General features: G+C 41.7%; 1 protein-coding gene across 1 annotated transcript in view; it reads left to right on the top strand.

Moving 5' to 3' along the window:
* Positions 1-23,406, top strand: part of LOC124163422 (zinc finger protein 787-like) — an 82,324-nt gene extending 58,918 nt beyond the window's left edge. The window contains exon 2 of the mRNA XM_046540330.1: positions 20,767-23,406. Coding sequence (XP_046396286.1) covers positions 20,767-21,269 — 503 coding nt within the window. The 3' untranslated portion in view covers positions 21,270-23,406. The remainder of the gene's footprint in view (positions 1-20,766) is intronic.
* Positions 23,407-24,305: the final 899 nt, after the last annotated feature.

The following is a 24,305-nucleotide window of genomic DNA, read 5'->3' as shown; positions in this document are numbered from 1 at the left end:
TGGGCCACGAGTCGTGCATCAAAACGTCGGCAGTAATGAAGAATGATCACAGGCTTTCCCGGCGAATGGAATCGTGGAAGGTTACTCGGGATTTTCACCGGGTCAGGGTCTTCATCACGGCCGGCATTTCGATGCACGAGTCATCCATCGTCATCGGGACATGCCCTTAGACGACTTTCGTGCATCGAAACGTCGGCCGCCATGGAGAACCTGACCCGGTGGAAATCCCAAAAACTCTTTGAGTCAATCATACCGATCATGCGGAAGTGATGCCTTTTCATCAGTTACGCTGTGGAACAGTTTTGGTAATCTGCTGCTACTTTTTATTACTAGATTGTGTGCACCCTTAAGGGTGCGTAGGAGTTAGAAGGTGAGGGAAGTAGGAGAGGTTGGTTTTAATTTTGCGGGAGAGAGGGTGTGCGCGATGGCGGAGATCGTGGAACGGGTGATGGTCGCGGAAAAGGAAGACAGATTTGCGCTACTTTTCACCCATTTCTCTTCTCTCCCTCCCATCTTTTTCCAACGTCCCTGGGACGAATGCGAGGGGCCTTCTTCTCCCGCCTACACCCCCACCATCCTCAGTTCTCCATCATGCCCCTGCACTCTGCTCCCCTACCTCGTCTCCCCACATAATACTCCCGCTCCCTCTACCCCCCAATCCCCGCTTCGCGGCCATTACGTCAAAATTATTAATGTAGTTAAGTCGCAGACAATTTTTATTCTTCCTCCATCATCTTTCTCTGCTTTTTCTTCCACATTCCCTTCCTTATCCAGTATTTTCTTACGTATACTCTCTTATGTAAGCTTTTAATAGTGATACAGTCTAGAGTAGGTCCAGTGTATGTAGTAGATTCAGCGTTGGTTACCCACTTCTTTTTTCCCATGGTTGAAACCTGGATTTGTAGAAGTTTTCAATGTACATCTTCTCCATCATCTTTCTTTGCTTTATTTCCTCAAGCCCTACCTTCTCCACAATTTTCTTACGTATGCTCTCTTACTTAGTGTTTTATAAGTGAGTTGGTCCGGTGTATAAAGTAGATTCAGCATTGTTTTACCACTTCGATTGTCCCGGATTGTTGCCTGGATTTATGTAAGCTTTATATGTACTTCTCCTCTATCATCTTTCTCTGCTTTTTCTTCCTCATTCCCAACCTTACCGATGATTTTCACACGTATACTCTCTTACGTAAGGTTTTATCAGTGATTCAGTATAGAGTTGACCCAGTGTGTGTGGTAGATTCTGCTTTGGTTTCCCACTTCATTTGTCCCAGGATTGAAACCTGGATTTGTATAAGCTTTCGATGTACATCTCCTCCATCATCTTTCTTTGCTTTTTCTTCCTCATTTCGTAACTTGACATGATTTTATTACGTTAACTCGCTTATTTAAGGGTATATTAGTGATTCAGTCCAGAGTTGGTTCAGTGTATATAGTAGATTCAGCAATGATGTCCCACTTCCATTGTCCTGGGATTTAATTCTGGATTTGTGGAAGTTTTCTGTACAGATGTATGTTCCTGAGGATATGAGCTTTAAGTGTATTCCTTCTTCTTTGAAAATGAATGATGACGTTCGGGATTGTTGGTTCGCTCCGTGCTTTGTATATAAGCCTTTACTTCTCCTTGGAACAAGTATAAATCCCCTCCTTATATATACCATAATCTCATGTTCATGGGCTAATGCAGTTCTTCATCCATCAGAAATTGATTTTTTTCTGTTTGAAGTTCCTTTCGTTGAAGAATTTAGTTCACCATATATTCAATGAATCTCATTTCCGGATGCGATCTTCGTTTATACCTAGCTCGATTATCTCCCCGTTGCTTGCCAACTGTTAATCCGTATTCGCTATTCACTAGGTATCCACGCTTACTCGTATGACTTGTTATCGGTCTAATAATTGCAGGAAAATTGTCAGACCTGAAAATGAAGATACATTTAATAAAGGCTGGTCCATCGTTGCCCTGATATTAGCAAATTTAAAATTTCCATGGCTTCATGTGAAGATGCCTGCCGCTATCGAGTTATGAAATTTTATTTCTTTCACGCCATTAACTCATCTAATTGGAATTTTGATGGAATATGCCTACAGGTATTGAAAAAAAATGCGTGAGTTGCCAGAGTGGTCTATGTGAAAAATTGACATTTTAATGTTGTATCGTGCGTATTTTTCATCGGATTGTAATATGTAATGTAGTAACTGCTCGAAGTAGTTCATCATGCATAGTCATTCATGGATGGTGCATTGCTCAGTTTTTATTTGTGTCAAATCTTTTCTCTTTCAACCTCTCAATCCCAAATATCTAGAAATGATTCCAGTAAGTTGACGTTAATGACTTTTTTCTCTTAAAATTTCCCAATTAACCATATCCCTTAAGCTTTCTTATTAGACTTTTTAGACAAAGATATTAAAATAATGTGAAATCTGTGGTAAGTTTGTGGAATTCTTGTAAAATTCTTGGAAATCCATAATATCATCTCAAGGAAGCGTTCTCAGTCGACAAGGTACCTTTTTCCCATATGTATGTATATGACTGGAATTAGTTGGATTAATTTTTTAAATTGCTCGTTTGAAATTCTTACGATATTTTGTGTCTTAATCATGACAGACTTCGGGAAAAATATTCTTGACTACGTTATAGATTGCCTATCATAATGTGTCGATAAGTTACTTCTGATAAAACCGCACTTCTAGTAGGCTGGTCCATCTAATAGTTAATTTCTGCACTCAATCAGACGGTTCAATTACTCCTATGAATATCTGTATTCACTCAATCCTTATACACTAGCACATGGGCGTATAAATCCTAGAAAAAAATCTACGAAACATCTATTGGTACTTATTTATTATTTCTTTTTTTTAATAATATTCATCACATGTATTCAAATAAATCCTCCTTTATTCGATTTTAGCAGGTGGGTTATTAATCTCGTATTTTAGTTTCTCGTTTTGAGAAGTTCGTTTCGCCGGCATAATACAGTCTCCTCTGTGGGTGAGGCTGGGGTAAGCGGGGTTATTCAACTCTTCTTTGGGACTCTCTCTCTCCCTCTTTCTCTCTCTCTCTCTACTTCCCCCTTCGTCAGTCTCTCCTCCACCTTCCGCGAAGTATCGACCACTTTTGGCCCCAGAACGGCAAGAGAGAGAGAGAGAGAATGAGAGAGAGTGGGGGTGAGAGGGATCCATCCCAGCCAGCCTTAAGTTCTCTTCCTCCCTCCCCACTTTCCTCCCCTCCCCTCTATCCTCCCCTCTCCTCTTCCTAATGATTCTCCATGAATATGGGAAAGGTTATTCCATAGATCGTGGATAGGGCTATACCCTTTTCCTTCAGGGTTCCATCCAATAGCTACCCCTCCCTCCCTTTTTCCTCCAGCCCGCCCAACACGAGTTTTAAGGATTCAGGAGTGTCTCTATGAATATTACCCCTCACTAGTTCCCTTATGGTCCCTTTTCTTCCCCCGCCTCTCCAAAAAAACTCGTATTTGCTCCCTTCACGTGCGCCAGTAGGTACTGTGGATAAAGCCGTCCTATTCCTGATCAGTTCCCCTTCTCCCTGTGTTCACTTCGTTGACTGGGTTGCGTCGTAGTTTGTGTATCTTTATCTACCCTTTCTGCTCATCTCGTGCATCATTTTCGCCTACAGTTACGGTCGTAGACCCCCCCTCCCCGCCGAAAATTTACCCTTGTCTACCCTCTACCACGTCTGGTTACCTCCTAATCTGCCGTAACTTCCTTGATCATCAGGAAACGCGAGTAAGGTAAAGAAAGGCTCATTGACCCCTCAAGTTTAAGGTCGTGGTTTCGATACTCTAATCAAATGAACACAAATTGATTTCATTTCCTTCTTATTTCTCTCTTGTATGGAAATATATCGCCCAGACGCAGACGCCTTGGCCCTCGATCCATCATTTGCAGACCTTAAAATTAGCTTTCGGTGTGGTTGGAAGGTTTTAAAATCAATTTTCTCTGTAAAGGCCAATTAATTTGAATCAGCTGTTTTAGGATTGGCAGGATTGGAGAAATCTTGCGTTGTATTCGCAAAATCAAAGATAATGAGCTAATGGCTCCTTTGAAGTTGATCCTTCTTTTCTACATTTTAACTTCACTTAATTTTAGGTACTAGATTTTATTTCGAAATGAGTGATTTGGCTAAAGATTGCAATAAAATAATTAAAATCTGGCCTCTAGTGCCTGGTAAATTTTCATTGAAAAGAACCATTTCTTCTTTTTATAATATTGGATTTTCATTGAAATTCACGCATAATTTCAATTTATTTTCACTTCTTTGTGCTAAATTTTTCTCCTCATGGTGTTATGCCTTTGGTATTTCTAGTGACGATCGTTAAAGACAATGATGGTTATGAATGGTTATAAAGCGGTCGTTTCCTCCTGCGTGCAACTCAGTGCAGGATTTACAACCTCTGATATTTAGTACTAAGCCCACTATGAATTCATTATATGTGACCTGATTAGTTTTCAAGCTTCTGATTGTGTTTTTTGTTATATCAAATAAGTCCAGTAAATGTAGGCACACTTAAAAGTCATTAATTAAGTTTTTCGTAAATCATCAGGCATTTTTTCGAGTTTATCGTTTGTCTTTGTGCCTTTGGTCCAAATTTGATTTGGGATCGGGCCTTTTGAGGGGCGGATCCAGCCAGCGGGTATTCCCACCCCCCTTATGTCTATTTTTCCTGAGGTATATTCTTATTGTTGAGTATTCCAACTGACCCCACCCTCAAAGCTTCCAGCCAGCAACCCCCTCAAGAAAATTCTTGAACCGTCTCTACACCCATATGCCTTCCACTTCTGGGGCTCAAACCTGGGCGCTCCCGAGTGGAAAGCCGCCAAAATAGCGACCCGAGTGGCGCAATTCAGCACATTATCAAGAGTTCCTTGGCCTTCTCATGATCCCAGTTTATCTTACTCTTCCCTCTTTTTCTCTCCGTATCACGTTGTTTCTGTTGAGTCGGCACGGGAGCCGTTTTTTTGTCTATGCGGGTCCTTTGACCTCTGCCCCATCCCCCGGTCTGTTTCAGCCGTCTTCTTGCCGCCAGCCGACTTGCTTGACGCCGCAGCGTTGCTGCCATCGGTCCAGGACACATCACTGCTACACTCGCTGCCCGCGTCTTCATCTTCTTCTAACCCAATCCCGCCGCCTCCACCGGAAGCGATCGGCCGGCACAGCCTCCGACGCCCGCACGCGGCGTCGACGACCTCCGAGGGAAGGGAATTCGTCGTCGACCCCTTGGAGACCCTGGGTTACGTGGCCCCCAGGTGCTCGCAGATGGTGCCGCCGCCGCCACCCCTCCTGCCTCCTCCGCCCCCGCCACTGGATCTCCCCCCTTCGTGCCACAAGTGCCACCGGAAGTACTCGTGCCAAAAGTCCTTGATCCGGCACCTTAGGTACGAGTGCGGGATCGTGCCAATGTTCCAATGCCAGGTTTGCAGCAAGCGGTTCGCCTACTATTACAAGATGATGGCGCACTTCGAGAAGAACCACGCGGGTCGGGGTGGAGTTTGAACGGGACACGATAAAGATTCCTAGGATTTAGCCGAAATGTAGTGATATGGAGGGACAGAGGCTTAGGAGCTTCCGGACTCATGGTCTCCACATGACATGGAGCTCTGAAAGAAAAGGTCCCATGCTATATATTGACCTAGCGGTTAGCGAGACAGGTCGAGATGAACTTGACTCCGTCGAGAACGGCGAATAGCCTCGCGGGCCGGGGGGTCGATCGTGATGTGACAGAGTTTCCTATATTTAAATCGAAGCGTGGAATTTAGTGATGTGGAAATACAGAAGCTTCAATGCTGCCAGATTAATGGTTCCCTCATGACATAACACTCAGATGACGAAGGTCTCGGGTTTTATGTTGACCTGAAGGTTCGCAGTACATGTCGAGATGTACTTGATTCAGTCAACGTCGACTTTATAGCCATCGATTAATCTTCTCCCGTGTTGTTGAGAGAGGAAAATATTAGTATTCGTGTGTATTTTTAAGCATGTGTGAGGAATGTTGAAATTTTTATCGTGGTTGAAAGGGGACAAGTGTTGTTTGATGCTCAGGGACCCGGACCAGGTGAAAAATAAATGATTTTCTTCGCAATCATATCTCTTCTCACCCTGCTGTACGGGGAGAGAAAGTGAGGGTTGGTTTGCTTGCTGGGGGAAAACTTGGGCAGCCTCCAGGCGATCTCCGCAGATAGGCACCTTTGCTGAATGCTAATTAAGGGTGACACGAGATTAAGGATGAAAAAAAGGAGTGCATTACCCGCCATCCCTCGTTTCCTTGTGGAAGGAGAGAAAAAAAAATGGGTACGAGAAGTTTTTCCTGAAAAGGAGAGAAAAAAGAATGGTGGAGTTTTTTTCCCAAGAGGTTTATGTGTGTGTGAGTATAGGGGTGAGAGGCTGAAAGGGTGAAGACATCCCCCTTGACGTCTCGACGTCCTACTGACCCTCGTTCATTTTCTTGTTCAGTCTGTTGCTTCCCCTTCTTCATTGTTTCCCTGCGTAGGTTGTGTGTGTGTGTGTGTGGTTTTCAGCTCGATTTTTCACTCTTTAATATTGTTTTTATTTTTCCTTTTTTTGCGTCTCTTCTGCTCACTCGAGAACCCCAGTCTCGTCTCCTTAGCCGACGCAACACATAACCCCCGCCTTCCACTATATCGTTCTCCAAACCTCTCGAGTCCCCCCTATTTGTCCCCAATACCACCAGCACCACGCTCTCAGGGAAGAAATCCTGGGGAAGGCGTGGAATTCAACTTCCTCTCGCGATTCCTCGGCGGAATGAGATACGTTCTGCTGGTGTTATGTCGCAACAGAATCTTTCAATAGCTTGTTGTCTCATTCTTCTGGTGCACGGGTCATGATTGCATTTATATTTAGTTTGCATTTCTTTTGTGATTTTGCCACGCTTCGTAAAAGTAAACCTCTCTCAGTGCAAGCAATGCTCTCGGGTCCACTCCCGCGTCGTTTTTTCAAGAGTGGTGACTTTATTTTTCGGTAACATTATAGTTTCCGTCTACCGGCTGAAGTGACTTCACAGCAAAATAACCCAAATACTGGAATATGTAACACCAAATCGCGGAAGTGTACATTTTAACCGAACTCTTTGCATCGTCTGCGCAATATTTCAATTCGATGCAATCAGCAGCGTGAATTCATGTTATTCTTCTTCAGATTAATCGACAAAAATCATCGGATTATCCCTGATTGACTTAACAATATAAATACCCAAATACTGGGAAAGAACCCTAAAGTCTGGCATGTGTGAAGCCAGTTTTCAAAGCGATCAGCAGCGTAAATGCACCGGATCGATCGGCAAACATAATCGGATCATGCTTGATTATAAATGTTTTCCCCATTATGACCTTATTTTTCCTTCCCTGCTACTTTACCGCACCTCGTCAAACCCCCTGTTCCGTCTCCATCCGACTCAACACATCCCAGCCTCGATGTTCTCCATCCTCTCCCGCCTTCCCCTCACTCAGCTGAACACCAAACCTTTCCCCCACACCCCTTCTTTTGCTCTTCAGCGGCGTGTTCCTTCTTCCTTCGTGGCTCCACCCGAACGAACACTCGTATATGCCTCCCTCGAGACGGGTGGGTGGGGAGGCGGTAAGGGGAATGCGGTAAAGACCTACCCCACGGCATTTCGAGGTCTATCGGGGTGAAGTCTTGGGGGTCTGTCGGGAGGATGGCTGGCTGGCTGACTGCGTGGGTCTGGAGGGGCTGGCGGGAAGAGGGGAAGGTGGTACGAGGGGCTTACTTCCTCCTCACCCACACTCCCTGCCACCCACCCTTCCTTTCCTCGTACCCTGCCTGCCCCTTTTGGAGCAGGGAAGAATGGAAGGTTTCCTTCCTTCTCCCCTGAAATCCTCGCACCCCTTCTCAGTAAACCCGTGAGAGACACACTTCTGGGCCTCTCTTCCTCCACCTCACGTTTTGCTTCCCTTTCTCAGACTCGCAGTTTCCTTACTATCCTTAGACCCTCTCGGCGTGATCATCTTGCTGGGAATTCTTCGCGAGGACATTCTCGGGGCAAATGTCGCAAATTATGTGCAGCAAGCTGTAGTGAGGTTGACCTGACCGCGAGGAGTTTCTAGTCCTCTTAATTGCTGGGAAGGGATTTGTGGGATGGTTCCTTGTCCTTATTTAGGGTTGATATCCTGGGATTACGCCAGGGCTTAGTTTTAACTCTACTCTGGGGGAGAGGCGTTTAGTCATTGATGGGAAACATCAAAATTTAGATTACCTTCCAAAAAAGCCAAAAATACTTTACAATGGTAATGAATTCGATGTATAATTTTGATGGCAAGAAATGGCTTAATTTCATACAAATTTTCCGAAAAGTTCTTATTTTGCGGTATTGTGACAATATTACATCAACGCCTTTTATGTAGAAAACATTATGTGGCCGTACTGTATTAAAGTATTGCTTTTGTGAAGATTTGCGTAATGAAGTGTACAATGGGGTATTTCGGTTAAGTAAGAAAGTCTCTTGGAAAGGGACGGAGTGATTTTTTATTAGTAGCATCATTGTTTCCAATTTAACGAAGTTGTCGATCCCACATTCTCTTTAATCATCGATTTTTTTTTAATCAATCGCATAATTTTATCCAAAAATTTGGCGAACCCGGGTGATGCATATTTCGTTTAGTTTTGCAAAATCGCACATCATATATTCTCATAAGTTTCTCCATTTTCGCGGTCTTTATTCCTTCATTTGCATCGATGTAAGGCCTCCTTCGTGTCCATCACGACCCCGTCCTTGTCCCATTCGCCAATCTCTTTCTCTCCATCGCTCTTTAAAAACTCGTCTGACTCCTTTTTTCGGATGGAACTCGGAGCGGTGGGGGAATCGGGGGGGGGGAGTAGCCAACAGGTGAGCCTCCTCTCGGATGGAGGTACGGGTCGAGGCACGGTCGTACGGTAAACTGTGGTCAGCTGATCAACCCCGTGCACTGGCTAAATCTTCCTCTCTTTTCATTTCTGATTTCTTTCGTTTTCCATCAAAACGTAAATGGAAAGTATTCATCGTTACCCATCAACACAAGTTACAATATGTTGATTATTCGTGTCATGAATCACGCGGATTACGTCGTCACGTTTTCAGCATGCACGAAATTATTGTCCTCGAAAATGCCTTGAGTAACAGCAGGAACTCTCAATCACTTTCTAGCTAGTTTTTTCGAAGTAAATATGAAAAAATCTGAATAGGAATAATGCTATTTGTTTCAAATTACTGCATTTTGAAGTCATAATACGTAATCAAGTCTACGGTAAACTGTGGTCAGCTGATCCACCCCGTGCAATGGCTAAATCTTCTAATCTTCAATAAGTGGCTATTTCACCGTTGAGAAATATCTAGTTGTGGATTCTGTTGCCTGTCAGAGCGAATGAGTTCCTGATTTTTGAATGTCTTAAAATAGGTTTAAAACTTTCGTTTTCGTGGAAACAGTATTTGAATTTTTAGATTTTTCTGAGAATATTCCTCAGTTAAATTCTTACATTTCACATCAGATGATCTCCGATCATAATTGTAAAACCCTAATTTTCCTGTCTTGAAAGGTGCACTATGTAAGTCAAAGTATATTGTCAATGCAAGTCACAGTTTAAAAAGAATGAATTATCAAATGGGCTTCGGCACTTATAAGTTAGGATTATGGTTTTCATACCTAAAGTTGAGCTGCATATGTGGCATTGCCAATGGAACGTAATTCCGTCGCTGTCCTTCAGGATTTTTTATTTACGTTGAGATGTGGGTTTTTGCCCCAAAGTCTCAGTCGTCTCTCCTCTATCTCGATTTCCTCTTTAAGGTACCCTGACCCTTATAAAAACGAGAAAAAAAGTCTTCCGCCACACACCCTACTCGCAGAGGTTTCCCTAAAAAGCCCTTGCAAGGGGGTGTTTCCCCCTGCTCCCTTTTCGCTTCCGCTGTGGATTCCCTTCCTGCTTCTTTCCCACGATCCTTTTCACCTCCCTTTCGCTCCATACTCCCGTGTGCTCAGCCATAGGTAAAGCACCAAGATAGAACAACCGGGATAAGTTACAGTGACTTCGTAAAATTCGCAATCAGTTATGTGGACCAATTTATATTCTGAAGAGGAACAAGTTGCGATGACAATCTTAGTTATCGTTACTTTTCAAAGACTTATTAAAAATGTCCTAAGAGGTTTATTTAATTAAGGCTTAATTGAAGTTAATTTTTATACATTGTAATCACTCTCGAGAACCGATTACGATCTCAAAAAGGAATTAGTTACTGTTATAATTAAAGTTACAGTTATTTCTTTCTTTAAACTCAATGAAAATTTCCTGATGTAGTCGAAGGCAACAGAATCTCTGCCGTACTGATTTTTAAGCTACAGCGTCAACCCTTCATTTTTAGAGAGGCCACAGGAAGTTTAAAATACTCGAACGCAGACGTATTTTGGTGTAAGATTTTTGTCACAGTAGTAGAGGAAAGTTACGATAACTTAATAAAACGGGTGAATTACAAGTATTAGTTATGATTTTGTAAATTTTACAATAGGAATTAGATATCACTTTCAATTAAGGGGGTGAAAAGCCAAAGGAGTACAAGTGATGTTTTTGTCTAAGTAGAGTTAGATACAGAAATTAGGTAAAGAAAACAAGCGATTTCAACTAGATATTTAGAAGTGAATTTGATTTTCCGCCCAATGTCAGCATAGAACAGTTGCATCCCTTGGCCGCAAGTTTTTGTACATTTCTTCTATCAATTTCTGTACCAAACTATGTTAAGAAACGAAATCGCTTGTACCACTTGGATTCTCACCTCCTAAATTGTAATCTTTACCAGTAACTCGCTAATTAGTATTTTCGATTATTCTCCACGGTGTTGGTTCGCTGTTTGTTGCCGAGGAAGAAGGAAGGCATCCTCAAAAATTGAACGTCCTCTCCTTCCCCGTGTTCGCATCCCTTTGTGTCGTTCACGTGTGTCAGCCAGCTTAGCGATCGCGTCTCGTCTTCTCACGTCCTCCCATTCCTCCTTTCTTTGTCGACGTTGGAAAATGCGGAGAAATATCTGAATGAAGGGTGTTTTCATCGCTCAACCGTGGTCGCTCTTCCTCCTGCAGTCCTCTTCCTATCCCAGTATCCCTAAATTACCGTCTCTCTAGAGGTTCAGTTTTTTTGATTTCCCCACGTATATTTTTAATCTTAAATTTCGTTTATAACCGCGTCATTTCAAAGATTGCATTTTCTGCACCTGTCCAGTAAGAATCTGCCCCTTTCTTCTGGAAAAATCGTTTTTTCTTCATATTACATGCTGCGTGTGTATGCGTATCATTTGACTTTTTAGTGTATTTGATGCCGTTGTTGGAAAAATTGTTTTTTAATCCTTTTTTTTTAATTTTTATTTTCAACTTTTCAGACGTGAAACATGTATTCAGTGAAGGACTGTTTAAGAGAGTTGTGCCAAAATATTATCATGAACAGCATTTATGGATAAATTTATAACTATTTATCCATGTGGAAATTTAGTTAATTAATTACATCACAATGGAATAAACATTTAAACGTATTATTAGTGGAGATTGTATTGTCATCGGAAGCAAGCAAGTGTGCAAAATTTCCAATCAATCCGACTATTGGAAGTGGGTTAAAAATCAAATTTAAAAAATGTTATTTTGATCTTTTTATTAATTTTCCTCAAAAACTTCTTCCAAATTAGTCGCTCTCGTTCTCCTCATCCTCCCATTCGTCCTACAAGAATATTGCATACCAATCCTTACTCACCAATCAGGCTCTTATACACTCATTTCTAATTCACCTAATCAGCCTTCACGTCTTATTCTCCGAATGAGAAAAGCCTATTGTTTTTTTTTTAATTTTTGAGCGTTTTCTACCATTGTTGGAAAAAGCGTGTTTTTTAATATTTCTTATTTTATTTTTAGAGCTCTGCTTTTGGAAATGTTACTAGGTTCACATTTGTCTCTCCTCCTTTGATGTTTAATATTTTCCCTTTTCTCCTTCTTTTCTCCTCGTCCTCCATATCCTCTTTCGTCCTTCAGGAATCATGCAGTCGCAATCCCTCCACGATTAAGCCTCTCTTTCCCCCCTCACGAACCGGAATTTTTTTTTTCCTTTTTTTTCGTCCCCGAGTGTTTCCCACCTCTTTCTTTTATCTTTTTTCTCTTCTTCAAGTCCTCCCACTTCATCCTCCTCTCTCTCTCTCTCCCACGCAGATTTTCTCCCCCTCCCCTTTCCACGCAGCTCCTCGCCAAGTGGCCCTCTCCTTCCCCTTACCCTACCTACCCCAATGCCTTTCGGCGGCTCGCGATGCTCTTTTGTCTCCTGCCCCCCTCCCCCTTTCCCTCCCACCGTTTTGTTGATCCCGCACCACGATGTCGCGATGCGAGGACGACTTCGATGTACCTGCCTGAAAAAGCGTAATGCGAAATCGATCTCTCGTGACTCTTCGTGATTGTGGGATATTTTTGGTTACTGGATTCGTGGCTTATCAATCCATAATGTTTTTGGCTGTGCAATGGCAATTTCTTGATTTAATTCAGCTTGCGTCTGTTGTGTGATATTTATTCAGTAGGATATTTACCGTTCATCGTCCAAACACATGAATTTAGCTGGTACAGTCGTCTCCGGGAGACTTGGAAAAGAAATATAAAAAGGTTGCGTCTGAAGTTGAAGCTAAAGCGCCATGGAGTGAGTAGTATGATGCATCCACTTATACATGTTGCATTTCTTACTGGGAACTGCAGAAACGTGGGACTGGGATTGTGCAAAGGGTGCCTTTGGGCAGTTTAAATATATATCAAGGCGGAACTGTTAACCCACGACCTTTGGATTGTCCTTCGAGTGCTAAGGTTGATATCCCTCGTCAGACGAAAACTTTTATTTTGTGTGCTCTGACCATTTTTGAGTGAGCGACTCCTAGGAAAAGTTTGATTTAATATAGATTGGCACATCTCTCCCAGCATTGGGCGTAATTTCTTGATTTTACGCAGCTGCTTCAGTTGCGAGGTATTCATTCAGTTGGAGAATTACAAGTACCGTGTCATTTATGATCTTTCCATTCCATTCGGGTTTTCACCGCGTTCGTTGTGTTCGGGTGTTCGCCTCGAAAATCTTCGGACCTACCGTGTCATTTATGTTTAAAAATCCATCTAGACGACGCAGGTTACCCGCTATCGTTGGATTCCCTTTCGAGTACCTAGATTGGTATATCTGCGGTAGAAAAATTGTATTTTGTGTGGTTTGACAATTTATGTATGAACGACTCCGTTGAAAGGCTGGATGTAACGCATAGATTACATCCAGCACATCAGACTCACACAGGTTGACACATCTCTCCTAGCATGAACGCAATTCGATGCTGAACCAGTGAAATCGTGATGAGAGGCTAATATCTGTCTTCGCCGGCACCCTACTTCCTTCCTTGCTCGTTCCACAAGTTTCTCCGCGAAGCCCCCTTTCAGCCCTTCCTCCCTATCCGCTCCTGGAAGCCTACTCGAAAACGTCTCCCTCATCTCTTACAGCCACGAACTCCCGCTCACACTCCCTTTTTTCGCGTCTCGTCCTGAACCTGCCCGAGAGAGGGGTGTTTTCAGGTGTAAAGAAGGGAGGGGCCCCTTTGATAGCAACAAAGATGATACTTGAGTGGATGAGGAGGAGGTGGAGTGTCTCTCTCGACGCGTAGACGGTAGTTTTTGTGTCGTGCGGCGTGTCGGGAAGGGGAGGGGACGTTCTCAGTTGGTCTGGGGGAGGTTAAGGGTTTGTGTGTGCAGGTAGGTTAGGGGAGAAGCGTCTTTTTATTTCGGTGTGTGAGTGCAAGGGGCGTCGCGCGAAGGAGGAAGTGTGTGGAGGGTCCCGGAGATGAAACGTACGCGGTGTTTATCTCGCCACTCTTCCTTCCCCAACGGACTCTCCATCTCGTGGCGGCCCTTAGGGTGGTGGTGGGTCCGCGACTGCGCGATGCAAAACAACTATTTTTCGTGTTTGTCATTTTAGACAAAATAAACGCGTTGCCATCGTGAATGGCATCCGTTGAGGTTAAAAGGTTAAGTTGAAGTACTTATGTTTTGGAAAATTCAATCGTGGTATTAGCTAATTCGAGGGCGTGATGGGGAAGTTGGAGTGGGAGTTGAATAAAAATTATGGAATCGATGTTTTGAGTTTTCATTTAAGAAATCGCTATCTATCATCTAGTATATACATTATCATGTTAAAAAAGTGAGTTATTGTGATTTTGGAAGCTGTTAAACAATTCAATTATCAGTTGAATGATGATATTTAGTTAACCCGATTTCATGCGTACTTTTCTCCTTTTTTTTTTGAAAAATATACTGAGGTAAGGAACTGCAATACTATTCATTGCGCCAACTCAATTTGAGTTGAAATGCTGAGAATTCATTTCAAATGAACTCTATAGACAACAATGAGTTTTAAAATATAATAATAAGAAGTAGTCATATTGTGTGAGTCCACCAATTTGAGCAGGCTCTAGTCCTATTTTTCAACTACTTCAATTGCGATATTCATTTGCTAATCGCTCAAATAGAGCGGTGATGTGCCTATGAAGTTTAGTTTTTATCAGACGTAAGTTCTATTGGATTTATTGAATTGGCATTAGAAGGAGGATTAATCCTTTGAAGAATTGAAAGGTATTTATAAAAATAAAGAAATAAATGTTTGCCAAAATCTCGTTTTATGTCAACAGCGGGCTGTGCATCAATGTGTCTAAATCAGCGCGCACGATAAAGGCGTGACACTACCTGGGTGTAAGGACGGGATAAGTAATGGGGCAGTTTGTGGGCTAGTTAAGCACTGTGAGGAATCATTTGAACTAAGTTATTTTCCACGCAAAAAAATAATAATTATATTTCTAAACGAAAAATGTATTGATAATTTAGTGGAATGCCTTGTACTTCACATAATATGACACTATCTCATCTAACCGAATATATTGTCTGCACTGAGTAAGGGTATATTTAATTGTTAGCGATATTTATTTGCGTTTGAAAATAGGTATGAAATAGATGATTCCAGATGAGATTCTCGAGAATGCTTCCTGTTCACTACCAAAACAACCCTTATTCTGTGCTTAATACTTTTGTTATTTGTGTTGCGTGATATATATCTGTGTAAAAGAATTACTAGTCTAATCTCATAACCTGAAGTGGCTAAGGAGACGGAATTTTTTAACTCTATTTTTTTTTACTTGGTTACCTTGCGAGATCAGGGCAAGTTTTATTTCCACAATTGAGGTTAAATGGTCTGTGTGTGTGTGTGAGATGGAGTGAAAATCAAATGAAGGCATGGAGGAAGTGAGATAGGAATCGTTTTCCCCATTTACACTTTTCGCGGGTATGTTTGCACTGTGCCTTCGAACTTGAGTTTTTATTTTCTCATCGAGTTTTGTGGTCAAGTCGCCGATGTTTTGATCATTTTGTTTTTGTCTTCGCATTTTTTTCGGTGGCTGTGAGTGTTGTCGGCACCTCTGTCCCTCGGCCATATCCCAGGAGCTTTCCTTTCGTCTATTTTGTTTTTTTTTTCTCGTTTTGTTTGAGTCCACTTGTTTTTCGGAGGCGACTTAATAGAGTGGCTGGCGAGACATTGGCTCCGCAATGTTTTCACTATCGCCGCCGGCATGACCGTTCGTGCGACTTGAGCAGTATATCTGTTTCAAGTTTTGAGGATTCATTCTTCTCCAATTACGATTTGAATGAAAGTGTTTCACTTTGTAGTTTTCCTTTGAGGACTGGCCGTCCCCTTGAGTTGTTGGAGCAATTATTACATAGAACTTCTGAGAGAAACAGTTACTAATGGATGGTACTAGCCATTCGAAGGCGTTTAGTTCTTCTGTCGATTCATGCTATCGGAAAAAGGCATACTTAATATCTGAACGGTATTTCGCGCCGTACGGATTTGGGAAGTATGCTTCTTCTCGGGGTCGCGTGATGATTTCTTATCCTTCAATTCTCTGTGCGGTCACCATGTTACGAAATCGGTCTTTCTTTTTACGGGTTAGTTTAGATTTTTCTGTCCAATTTCAAGAGAATCGTGCATCGAAAAGCATGCGATAACAATCTCTTGAAAAAAATGTTTTTCGCAACTTACTTACTATTCTGCCCAAAATAAAATACACGATTGGAATTAAAACTTATCATCAGTCATTGATTTATTGGACACAAGCGGTTTTTTCGTTGATGAACTTACTCATGGATATATAAAAGAAAATTGTTGCATGTATGAGTTTGTACACTACACTTTGTTGTCGCTTACTTGTTGAATGTGTGTATGTTTTTTTATATCTTCACTATATAGATCACATTGTTCTGTCTCTATATCTTATCGAAACTGTTCGAAAGTTGTTACTATTTTGTTTATAAAAATGTGAAGTTATTGAAATACAAATGTTTGTATAAACTAAACATGTTTTTTCTTTCAATAACCTATGATGTTGTTACGATCCGTTTTGAATTAATTGAAGTGTAATTTTGCTTGAGTTACCACTTCTAATGCTTTAAATGCTACCATTTAGTTGGAAAATTTCTCGTCATTCTCCCTTGCTGTTTAATTCTTTGATTTATCTATTCTCTGACTATAATAGTTAATTTCCTTTGCTTGGTGATATCAAGATTTTTTATCAATCTTGAAATCCTATTAAGAGTTGTACTTCTAGGTATTGTTGTTTATTAATTTACCGGGTGTGATGAAATTATTTTAAAAATTTTCGTAATCCCTGATGTTACGCCGCCAGTGACCCAACCAGTGAATAAAAAGTTCCGTTTTGCTGATTGGTTTTTAGAATTTCATACATTAGTGTCCGTTATAGCGGGTCCGCATTAGTTGCAGCCTTGGTATTTGGCATGCTAGGTGTTGAAACAATGTGGGTATATAAGAGCATAACATGGTTTGTAGCAGCTCTTATTTTTCTCGTTTGATAGAGCCACCATTCATTCGGGTTGTTTCGAATTTATACTTTCATGATGACATCTTTAAAAAAAAGGTGTTTTGACGCCTCGACTGCAGGTGTAATATTCCAGGAATATCATTGGTTCCGTATTCATGGCCGACGTTCGTGAGCTTGTCGATAATGCTATTACAACACTCATTTTGCATATCTCCTATTAGGGCTGCCAATTTTTTCTGAGAATTCGATATTGTATTCTCGTACGCTTGCGATAAAATCTTTGCTTTTGTCCTAGGGTTATATTGACACGAGTGTAAAGACGCGACGGTATAGACCAGTCTCTTGAATACGTCCACTGGATTAATTTATCGAAAATGAGGTAGTATTAAGCCTTGAAAAGGTCGATACTAATCAGCCAATCAACCGTGAAACTTGGTGGATATCCTGAAATGAGTCCTCTTTGTCGGAAAACCCTGATCTTTCATGGTTAACCTTAGGCAGTATTCCCCGTATTCTGTACCCTTCAATCTAATAAAGCGGCGCCATGTTGTTTTTGTGCTTTCGGAAGTTTCCTTGGGACCGAGGAGCCTTTTACTTCCAGTTCGTCTAGGAATAAATCTTCGTGTTTGATAAAAGGATGGGGATGAAAGGGGGAAAAGACGTCGGTAGGAGGGAATGCCGTATATATGCGCCCTCGGAACGTACTCCGTTGAACCTTCTTCCCGCCCCGAAATAGGCGATTGATCATCATTTTCCCGAATAGGTCTGGGGTAGAAACTTCCACCTCCTTTTCCGTTACGTAGTTTCCGGGTAGTATCGATCCGTCGTCCTAGGAGAGGATGGCCTTCCTCTCTCTCTTGCGAATAGCGCCCATCCTTCTCCATCTTCCCGCATGATCCTGCATGAATTGGGGGAGGCGGCTGGGGCCGTTCCAGCCATCGTGGACGGGTTTCATCTCGGTTAGGGTCTCCTCTTTTCTGCTGGGAGGGATCCATGCAACGTGCCCCATATACCCTCGACTACGTCTCCCACGACTTCTGGGATGAAAACTCCGTCGTGCTTTCACATATATTATACGATGAGGGAAAGAAATAGTAGCGAGGATGAGCCCATTTCCGTGATGTTTGAGTTGGGTGACTGTGACGATCTAAAGAAATTCATCTAGTGCTCGGCCACATTCGTTTTTTCCGTACATAGCCTTTAAGGCCTGGTTATGCGATACTTTTACACGTACGAGTTACTGTCTAAATGTATGAACGCGTGAATGAACACGAATATGCACCGTGTAACCACCCAACTTGTGCGAACACATGAACAGAAAATAGAGCCTATTCTAATTTAGTTCATGCATTCGTGTATGTTCCGTTCCGGTCTACCAAAATATTTCATGCACTCGCCCATTAACTTGTACGTGTTAATGTACCGTGTAACTAGACCTTTAGGGTATCTATTATTTAAATTATTATAACCGCTTGCTGAGTGTGTATACCATCATTGATACCCCTGTTGTTATTTCGTGCTGGAACTGGGAGTTAAGTCTGGTCCGTTCTAAGGAGCTAATTATTTCGTGTTTCAGAGGTACTGTACGGAATGTAATCTAGATATTGAAGGCATTGTGGAATGTTTGTAAGGAAATTGCCAGAAAGTACCCGAGGAGTTGGTTGAAAATGGTGACTGACTGTGGATGCAGTCTCTTTAAGGTAGTGGATCGAAAGGAATAGATTTATTTTTCATAGCGTCACTTAACTATTACACTTGAATGTTACCCATTGCCAAATTTTCCAGATCCGTAGGCTCTTCGTTCGTTACTTTATTTTACGCTTGTAGTAGCTGCAGGTGGAGAATCTGTTCAACCGGTTGCGTCTTTTGCCCATTGCTACTGAATTTTATAGAGCGTTTGTTGCTTTATAAGAAGAAAGGAATGCCCTTGGACGTCCTTCCGCACATTCAATTTTCTCTTAGTCTTCTCCTCCATCAAAAATTATTCTTCCTTAATCGTTTCCTCCTGCTCGATACGGTAGTGCGTTGTCAGTGCTATTGTGGCAGGGTCACTAACGTACTATATTTATCTATCTTCTAAGTCTAAGAAAATTCTTTCGATTTTTTTACCTGTGGTTCTTGCCACTGTCTCTTTAGGGTCAAGGCAAAATCAATCTCAGTTCATAATTGGAATTTCTTTGCCATCTAAGATATTCTTTGCGATATCATTACCACTCACTTTCATTGTGGCTTTACTGAAATTTATTTTCTGTAATTAGGAATATGTTTGGCAAATGCGGTCGTCAATGACATCAAACCTTTGAAATTCTTCTTTCCTTGTTAAATCTTTTCTTTCAACCTGAGACACTTCAGCAACATTATGGCTACGCTCTGAGAATAGTTAATATGTAGAGATGTCTAGTATGTGCAGTACCGGAACTTCTCTCTTTCGCTTTTAATTTCTGTACTCGAATAGTTTTCCCTTAACCCTGCATTTAAGCCTATTGCTTCAGGTACTTAGATAAATCGCTGATGTGGAACACTTATGTGCCAGATCTCGGCTGCATCCATGCTCGTGAATGAATACGTTCTGTCTTTAACCCCGAACAAGCCTTCCCAACCAAACCTATCCAACAAAAACTCATGAATGAATAACCTGTTTGGCACGCTGGGTAGTGTTTAATATGGGTAAGCAATGGTTTAATTGTGTTTCTTTCTCTTATCTCAATTGTTTTCGTTGCCTGAGCTACATTGTAAAAATAGAGGTTAGTCTGAATTTTGTCTATCCCTACCTCACCAAAGCCTTCTTTCTACTCCTCCTCCATCTGAGGAGTCTTGCTAATCATTAGGCTCAGTTGATTTTGTCAATTTTATTTACTCAGTATGTACTAAATACATGTTTTGAGACTGATTTTTCCAAAGACTGCAGCAGCCCGAAGTAGGCTTTTCTGGATTGCCATCGAAACAGATTTTTTCCAAATATTTCCTTAATCGAATTTAAGAAAATATCTAACGCTTAACTTGAATTTTGTGCTTGGGTCATCCTCACTCTCTACTTACATTCTCACGCGGTATTTTTTGCAAAATCTCTCATGTTTTATTATTGCGTTTTCAGAATACATTTTTGACCTAATTTCTTATAGCATCAATTTTTTATGGTAATAAAGGTTTCAAAGGAGGTTCGAAATAAGAGCCGGTTTTGCTCAAATTTTTATTTTTTTAAATTTCGTGGAATTCTTCGATTTAGAAGGATTCATAAGGTGTTGGCAATGAATAAATTTTGCGACAATTGTACTAGCCGTCAAATCTGATTCGCGATCGTGGCCCTACATCGATTAAGTGGTGGAAGCCTCCATGTGTGTACCAACGGAAAACTATCTGATTAATGTCCTCTTTATTGATGTTTGAACAACTAGTTTCAACGCCGGTACAGTATCTTAAGATAATGTGAAGACGTTGAAACTAGTTTTACGCTACAATAATAATGTTATAGCTGGATAATCTTCTTAGTGCAGTAGCCTAGTACACTACAGACTCCAAGTACACCGGAATGAGTGTTCAGTAAATTCGTCTCGGGTTTTACACCAAGTCACGGTATCCATATTGGCCTTTGATTCGTTTAAATACTTTTCCACGACCATTTCCGAAAATGCCCCAACGAAATGTTAGACGGTATGAAGGGACTTCCCCATGGTAAATACCTGCGTATTCACTTTTGCTCTCACTCGGGGAAACATTAAAATTCAGAGCATGTTCCGCCTCACCTCGCCTTCTTGTTTGATGTTTCTTTTGGCTTCCCAATCAGTCTCGAAACTTGATATATTTTGTACATGCTGTGTAGATACAGAGACTCAAGAGAGAGCGCCTCTTTGCCTCACACTCCGCCGCTCTCTTGCAGTCCTCTCGCTGCCTCAGTTGGACGTCGCCGGCGGCAGGATGCTGGCCTCGGAAGCTGAGCCGGGCGCGAGGGCCGCACTCTACCTTCGCGCCTATCCCCTGGGCGCCTCTCCCCCATCCTCCTCCCGCAGCCCCCTCCCGCACCACCACTCCCAACGCCCGCGCCTCCAACCGCCGCACCTTTCCGTCCACCCCCACGCGCGATCCTCGTGGCCCTCGGCGGCGAGCACCGCCATCCCTCCGCAGCAGCACCGCAACTCCTCCTCCCTGGTCCCCCAATCCCCGGACGCGTCAGGTTTAGCCGTTTGCACGGACTGCGGTCGTGGTTACTCCTGTCGCAGCACGTTGGTCAGGCATCGGAGGTACGAGTGCGGAGTGCAGCCGCGCTTCAGGTGCCCCATCTGCAGCCGGAGGTTCACCCACAACTTCAACCTGGCCGCCCACATGTGGGTGGTGCACCAGAAGATGACGTCTGGTAGCGTCAAGCCGGAGGAAAGGCCGTGACCAAGTGGTTGGAGGCTTCGACTGGACCCGTCCACGTGAGGAAGGTGCTTTCCGGGAAGGCGCGACTCTGTTCCAATGTTCCTGGAGCTTGGAGGCACGACACGTCTCTCCAGAATATGGCTCCGCCGTAGGCGACGGCAAAAGAAGACGGAAAAGAGTAGTTAATGGGGTCGCCTCTGGTATCCGTGACGCCAAGTACGCCGGAATGAGTGTATAGTAGATTTTTCTCCGGCTTTACACCGAGTCGGAATCTCCATATCAGCCTACGTCCCTCGGGAATATTTCACCAACATCCTCAAGGCTGTGGTAAGATGTTACCTCAGCCGGAGCCTGCTGAAGGAGTATCATTGAAATACGTTTCCAGTATCCTCAGTTCTGAGGTAACGTCTTCTCTCAGCCTTGAAGATGTTTGGTAAGTATTTCAATGAAGCGTGGTTCAATGTTGAGACTGTGACCTGATTTAATTCTCGAAAACTAATTCAAGCTATCCGCTTGAAAAGCTAAAATTATTTCTTCGGAATGAGTGTATCTTGGTGTTACTCGTAGGTATCAAAGCTGGCCGCTGTCTGAATCGGCCATTTTTGGGTGGAAGTTCTTCGTTGGAAGATATGGGGATACATTTCAAATGTTCGGCTGTGGCCTGTAATCTTATAAGACTGAATTTGGTGACTATTTTTATCGCGCAGTCTCTATCGCCCTGTGGGTATAGCCATAGGTTGAGTGTTGCGTTCCACTGCCTATTTAATTTTTCTTGATAAAAATGTTCCTAGCGCTTTTCGTCGTCATGAAACTTGCAATCCCGAAATAATTCAGCATACTTAGTAGATTTTTAATAATTGTGGAGAATTTCAAGGGGACACGAGTTCAACCTGTAATATGATTAGCTAATTATCCGATAAGCATCTTATTTATCAGATTTCAATTTGTTTCATTATTGCTATATATTTTGGGGTGATCATGATATTTTTGTGCTTCCCAATCTAGGATTGTGATAGCCTCTAGTAGGTGAGCGAGAAATTGCATTATGTATGATATGTTAAGAGGATACGTGAGGGTGCTGATCAGTCATTTATATTTAATTGTGATCTTAATATATATTTATGTTTCGTCTCATAGTCAGTATTTTGAGAAAATGAGAATTCATTTTTACATTATGTGATGGATTTGAATTTGTGAAATCTTGGTTTAGATGGTGAGCTTATGTTATTTCATCTAAGTTTTTTTGGGTCATAACTTTGTATTTCCGTATCATACTTCCGTGTTTCATGGGTACTTCCTTAATGTTTGACGAGCGGAAATGTGCTTAAGGGAGGAGTAAATTGCAGCATAACTTAACTTTCTTATCCCTCGTCTGATGATGTTCTATGGTATGTTCCTGCGCTTGATTACAGATTGCAACCTTCGCCAAATGAGTTTTCGCTCGAATTTCCTTTTCTGAATGAGGATCTGTTTTTTTTACGAATACTGTATTGTATAATTTTATGTCGGACTGCTTTGGCAATTTATTTCTATTCGATAAGGTTATGATTCTCTTAAAAGTGCGCTGTGAAACATGTAGGAAATATGATTAACGTTATGGATTTAATGAATCCTTTCATTTCTTCTGGATGTGATAGATCCTGAAGTTTTTAAGATACCGTCAACTGTTCGAGGCGTTATCATCTTCAAAATGAGGAGTTTTAATTACGAGTGAAAATTCACATTTCGTGCAATTGATAACATGTTAGGGAAACGTCATGCAATAGTTGCGTTGTCATGGATTTTCAGGGAAGCACAAAAGGGACACTGTACAAAATAATACAGCAAATTACCGTGGCAATTACTCCGGGGAAGTAAGTTTAAAAAACTGATATTTCCTGTTTCCAGCGTTCAACCATGAGTTTCTTAACTTTATGGATCTCATAGCCATCGATTCAATACGAAAATGTTTGTGCACTTGGATAAAATTGACTTCAACGGTGACAATGAAGAAAGTGTGGGTGGAAGTGGTTTACAGAAGTGAATTTACTTGTGAAATATGATCAAGGTTATCACACCGTCTATCTTCTGTTTGTTTGTTGTATACGGGCTATGTTTGATAATTTGTTTTCCGCGAGGGAAGTATTGATTTTCCTGGAAATAAATTAATGTTTTTTTTCATTCACGTGCATCTAATGAATAGTTCCTGTCACGAGTCCATACAAAACACTGTTTTGAAAGTCTTATTGAAGTCTCACCTAGCATATTATAAATCCGATCTGTAAATAATGGGGTTGTTTCAGCTGTCTCGTGGTCAATATTGTTTTTTTTTGTTTTCGATAAAACCTACTGAGATACAGTATGCCACCAAAATAGCTCAATTACATAGTCTGAGTGGTAGCCTGCGTCTGTGGGTGAGTACCTAATGATTTGGTGTGATTTTGGGAGACCTCAAAAAACACTGTACTAAATGGTACTATCAATTGCTTTTCGCTCCTGCGATATGCATCGTTAGCTCTGATGAATGGCCTGCTTAGACGTTGAATTCCATTCACAAAAATGTCACTCTCTTGCTGCAAATGTATCAACATTAATGTAAATCTAAAGTTAAATTCCTCTAGAGAAATATCGATTTTAGTGATTTAAAAGTGCCATATCATAATTTGCGTATATTTGAGTTCTAGTTCTGTCCGTTCCCGTGGTACCCTCTTTCATCTGTCCTAGAATCTGCTTGGTAAGGTTTTTGTCGGAGTACCGTGAAATATCACTTCTCCAGTAAGCGTACTATTTTTACTTAAATCAAAGAAGACCCTTGATCTCTTATAAATTACTTAGCCTGGGCAAATTTAATGGTATTTCGATATTTCTCATTGCCGTCCATGTTTTTTTCATTCATTAGTAACATTGATTGTAAATTTATTTTTGGTCGGTTTGAAGCTAAGTTTTGCGTATGGACTAGTTCGAACTTTTATTGTTGTATAAATCTAGAAATCTACATTCCTTTGTCTATCTTTCGGTGGGCCCTTGAATTCATGGTCTAATCTATGTAGTCTAACTGTTACTGGCAGGATAAAAATT

This window comes from Ischnura elegans, chromosome 8 (assembly GCF_921293095.1).
Source record: "Ischnura elegans chromosome 8, ioIscEleg1.1, whole genome shotgun sequence".
NCBI lineage: Eukaryota > Metazoa > Arthropoda > Insecta > Odonata > Coenagrionidae > Ischnura > Ischnura elegans.
Note: the sequence above shows the minus strand (reverse complement) of the source record. Positions and strands in the feature narration are given on the sequence as shown.